This window comes from Delphinus delphis, chromosome 16, assembly GCF_949987515.2.
Source record: "Delphinus delphis chromosome 16, mDelDel1.2, whole genome shotgun sequence".
Classification (NCBI taxonomy): domain Eukaryota; kingdom Metazoa; phylum Chordata; class Mammalia; order Artiodactyla; family Delphinidae; genus Delphinus; species Delphinus delphis.
This window is the reverse complement of record NC_082698.1, coordinates 34,671,635-34,676,647: the sequence shown is the minus strand read 5'-3', so window position 1 is coordinate 34,676,647 and position 5,013 is coordinate 34,671,635. Positions and strand designations below refer to the sequence as shown.

The 5,013-nt window shown below is 44.9% G+C and overlaps 1 protein-coding gene across 1 annotated transcript; it reads right to left on the bottom strand.

The window, feature by feature from the left end:
* Positions 1–439: 439 nt before the first annotated feature.
* Positions 440–5,013, bottom strand: PPP1R3C (protein phosphatase 1 regulatory subunit 3C). Its single transcript, XM_060034483.1, has 2 exons — positions 4,918–5,013; positions 440–2,887 (listed from the first exon to the last, which is right to left on the bottom strand). The coding sequence occupies exons 1-2, from the start codon at positions 4,929–4,931 to the stop codon at positions 1,948–1,950; spliced, it is 954 nt and encodes a 317-aa protein (XP_059890466.1). The 5' UTR covers positions 4,932–5,013; the 3' UTR covers positions 440–1,947.

The window sequence follows — 5,013 nt, the reverse complement described above, 5'->3', positions numbered from 1 at the left end:
ACTGATGCCCACTGCCCCTCCCTACACCCTCCATGCAGCTCCAAGCTTTGCCCCTGCAGGAGGGAGCCGGATCTCAGGAGGTAGAAGCCACTTCCCACACCATCCCTTCCCCCATTTCAAAGACTCTCGAGAGGTGGACCCCAAGATAAACCTGACCCAGCAGAGAGTACACGTTATGAGCAGTCAGCACAGATGGGGACAGTCAGGGGGACAGTCCCAGCAGCTCAAGTCACTGCCCCTGGACCCCAGCCCCAATGGTCAGGAGGTGGAAATTCTCACTAATGAGACTGGGACCACGTGAATACTTTCAGGTGGATCCAATTCCTGGTCCAAACTAACCCTGCTCAGTTGTTCTTAAAGAAAACAGGAGAGTATCAGTTGATGGTTTCTTATTTAACTAACTGTGGCTTTGAGAAAGAAAACATACTCAGATCTTATATCAAACATTTTTATTTTTAAAGTGAGAAGTTCACAGAGGATAGCTATAGGAGAGTGAAATATTTAGAGCAGAAAAATTGTGGGCGCCAGCCAAACTTCAAATATTGTCATAGCAGAGTTATTCCACTAGTGCGCTTCCAGCATGGCAGATCATGTGTTAAAATTAACTGCATTCTCGGAACACCTCAGTGGACGTGCACAATGATAGAAGCAAACATTCAGAGGCTCCTGTTCTGAAGATTTTACAGAATGGATTTAGGCACACTCCAAAACAAGTATATTACAACACACCCCAAACAATTCACATCCATTAAAAAAAAAATGTGGACTTTAAAGATATTGGTAGGAAGACTTAAAATAACAAGAAGAATATAGGCAAGAAACAGAAATGGCTACTTTTATGTGCAAGGTACTGGATTCTTAAATTGAGAATCAGTGCGAATCCTCACTTCCAACATCACATCGAAAAAGTGTGGCAGAAAAATGAGTCACCTTCAATATGAAGGACGCGAGTTGTGTACATTGACGGCACTCTTGAAGATACAACAGTTTTGCAGGAGGAATGCCAGCGTACAGAGTGGGCCTTCTTAGGAGGCCAAACGCTCACAGGTTATCCGATGACCCTTCACACACTCGGGTTAAGCAACTACAACATTCTGGTTTAATCAAGGCACTGGCAAAGAGTGATCCTTGACATGACACAGAGTCCCTACAAGCTGTTGACCAATGATGATGGCATGGGTTTTTTGGTCAGGCAGCATCTATACTGAGAACCCAAGCATGGCACCTTGATCACAAGCAAGGTCGCTTATCCCATTAGGACTGCAAAGCCAGATTTGCTTAAGCTTTCCCCAAATCATGATTTTTGTTAAGTCACGTTTGAACAGAATCAATCTTGATTCCCCAGAATTATAATTCACTTTCCCCAGTACCACCCAACACTCCTAAAGTTTGTTCGGGTTTTTCTCTACAAGAATACATAGAATGGATGTTTTTCTCCCCTCTACAAATTACTTCCCTGGGAGAGAACTGTAAAACCAACTTAAAACCACAAAATAACCTTACATTTTCTCACCGACAGTTAAGTATCAGACCTCTGGCTCCTACTCTGACCTGAGCTGCAGAGCCCTTTGGGTATACTTTTCAGACATTCCTCATACCATTAACACAGCTTTCTGTCACCATCCACTGTCCTTCCTCAACCTTTTCTTGCCCAACGTGAAAGCCAGTGAATTGAGAGGGAAGGAGAAATGGGCATTGACAATGTATTACTTTTATAAAAATAGGGTTACCAGGCTGTTACTTGACCCTCCACAGCAAAATGGGGCAGCGTCATCCATATAGAACCCCACACTAAATTCTCAAGGGGCTATCTTTTTTGTAGCCAGGTCTCAAAAGTTCCAAGCTAAACCTACTGAAGGAAAGTAGCAATGCCTTCCTAATATTAAGCAACACAGACCTAGAATTACATGGGCAATAAGGTCAAGACCAGCCGCTAGGTTGCTTCATTCATCGGTAAGAGGACAAGTTCTCCATCCTCCCCCAGCTCTGCCATTCTGGGAAGAGCCCGCTGGCCAGCCTCGGGCTGCCGAAGACTGTCGACTCCAGCTCGGCCTTGGGGGACGCCTGGTGGAAGGTGCAGTCCTGGGCTGCCCTCTGCGTCTGCACTCCATCAGGTTTCCACTGCGCGTGGACAATTCTGTAATTCTGACCCTCATTGTTGTCCCAGAAGACCCGCCCGTTAGCATGGTATGAGATGCAGAACTCAATTTTCTCCTTCGTTGGGATGACGGAGGGTAGGTCAATGGCAAACGAGAAGGTGTCACTCTCGGAGCCACCATACACGTTTTTCATGTAGACACAGTCCACATCCGTGTAGCTCTGCCAGGTATCAAAAGTGATCCGGATCTGAACCTTCTTCTCAAAGCTCATGTTTTTCACCTTCACAGTCCCCATCACCGTTCGCTCCTGCAAAGAGCAGTTCTCCAGGCAGACAGAGTTCTTCTGGAAGTGGTTCCGAAAACTTAAGTAATCAGCTGAAGGTTGAGGGAAATCTAAAATCAAGTTTTTCTCCTCGTGGAGTTTTAAGCCTGAGGAGATATCGTTCAGGTCCAAGAGGTCAAACTGGAGATCCCACACTGGCTCTTCCGGAAGGTCCGAGAAGACGTGGATGGCAGTGAGGGAGAGGCCCTTGGAGTCCGCAAACACCACCCGCTTCTTGGCTTGGTTGTGTGAAGGCTTCCAGTCGTTCTGTGTTTTGGCTTCCTGTTTTATGTTGAGACACGGCTTCAGTGGCTTTAATTTGTTCACGAAATTTCTTCGTTGGAAGTCATCATAAGGGCCCAGGAAGCTCTTCAGAGGTGGGGAATGAGCCAGGCAGAGCCTCATAGCCACATCCACGGGCATGACCGAACTTGTCAAAGGCCGTGGATCTAAAACCTGGATCATTCTGGAATACAAAAAGAAGAGAGGTTATCATCTGCACCTGGAATGCACTTCGCCTGGTCCCAAATATATCTGTACTATTTTTGTTAGCTAAGTTATAGCCAGCACAGTAAGTTTCAAGGAGGTGCTCTCATGTGTAGTGAAGGAATACAGTATTAGGTGATGACAGCTGCATCTTATGTCTGGCTCTACCCTTGACTGGCTATAGGCCATGGGTTAAAACACTTGGGGTCTCAGTTTCTCCATCTGAGACATAAAAGATTTGGATGCGATCATCTCTAATACAGCTCTAAAACCATTTGGTCTGTTCTGGACCAGTGGTTCTCAAACCTGTCTGTTCACAATGGCCTAGGGAGTTGGTTTGCTTCCTTTTTCTTTAATGCTGAATCCTAGGACTTAGAGCCACTAATGCAGAACCTCTGCGAACGGGGACAAGCAGGTAAATATGTTCTTAAAGCTTCCCAGGTGATCTAATGACCAGATAGGTTCTAGAACCAAAGTGCTCCCTCAACTGCGCTCCCTCAACTGCTTTGATGATTTTGCTGTTGAACTGATTACACTTCTCTGGAATAGTAATCCACTTGAAAAGAAAAAAACAGCAATAAAAATTCTCATGGAATGGTTTCGAGAGTGAGGGGCTAGAAAGAGTGAACCAGAGGATTATCTTTGCACTTTCATTATCATGCTCTTCATCATTTTACACAAATAACCCACTGAAGTGCAAGTCAGCAATTGGTGAACTTAAAAAAAAACTTTACCTAATCTGTATTTCACAAAGAAAGACATCCATGTCAAGTCCACATTTAAGTGGAAAAAGTTGATGACCTGAAAATGGGGCTGTTTTCAACATATGCTATATATATGAACTTAGAAATGTTGAAAAGTGTAATAGGAAGCACAACAAAAAGATAACAATTATCTCTGGGTGATAGGTGATTTATTTTTGCCTTTGTACTTTTTTGGTATTTTCTAATGTTTTGGCAATGGATATTTATAACCAGAAAGATAATAAAGCTATTTAAAATTTAAACATAACTATGCCCCGCAATACTAAATCAAGACGTATCCATCAAGAAGGATATTTTTTCTGGCCTTTAGCCCTGAGTACATTGCCAAGCTTATGGACATTCTTCCCCTATCCTAGCCTTCAGATAAGAGGTGTGTGTATACTGTATGTGACATTTCTCAGTCTGGCTTTAGTAACGTTCTTCCCAGCAGCTCTAAGCACAGAGGCAAATGGTCATTATCATAGGATGGATAATAAAAGAACATTCAGAGAATTTACTTTATTAGACTTGGGATTTTTCTGGGAGACCTACAAACTTAGAACAAACAAATGAAAGAGAAAGTTATATTTGTGGCTCTAATAATAGTGAACAGGCAGGATTTTTAGAGAGGTCTGCTAAGTTATGTCTAGAGGAGCTATTTAAGTGGTTTTGCAGGGGGCGGGGGTGTTTGGGAGGTTTGTTTTGTATTTTCATATTTTGCACTTATAGAAAGACAGTTTAAGGATACGGAGATTTCCCTGGAATTTAAGTCCTGCCCCAGAGTTTAAAAATAATCGTTTGCTCAAACTCTGAGACTGAGTTTTCTATGGCAAACCGTCCTAAGAAGAACGGAAGAGGACCAAGGAATGCGAACATCGTCCTGTAGTTATTCCCAAAGCTAAACTACCCAACCAGCAATCTCAGAGTGCTATTCCCACGAGTTAAGCGGCCCGAGTCCTTGAGACATTTGTGCAGGACCAAGAGATACGGTCGGAATCCATGAGGGAATCAGAACTCAAGCTGACTCACGTTAAGACAGTTTCTGGTTTAAGATGCCGTTTACCAAAATCAGCTCTGCCTAAGAAGCACAGAGCAAATCTCCACACCTCCGAGGCCTCCCCGGTGCCAGATTCCAAGTCAGCAGCCAGTCAACCCGCCCTCCCCTGGGGTCTTCATGTGCGGTGATGACAGAAGGAAAACGCAGCCCAACCTCCCTGCAGCTGCGCGCTCCCTGTGCTCCGGGGCGGGGAATCTACAGGGAACCTACCTGGTGCAGCTCATTAGGCAGAGGGGCGGCGGGACTCCGCTGCCTGCGCGAGTTCGCACCCGGCTCCCAGCAGCCCCGGCTTGGCTGCAGCTCTGG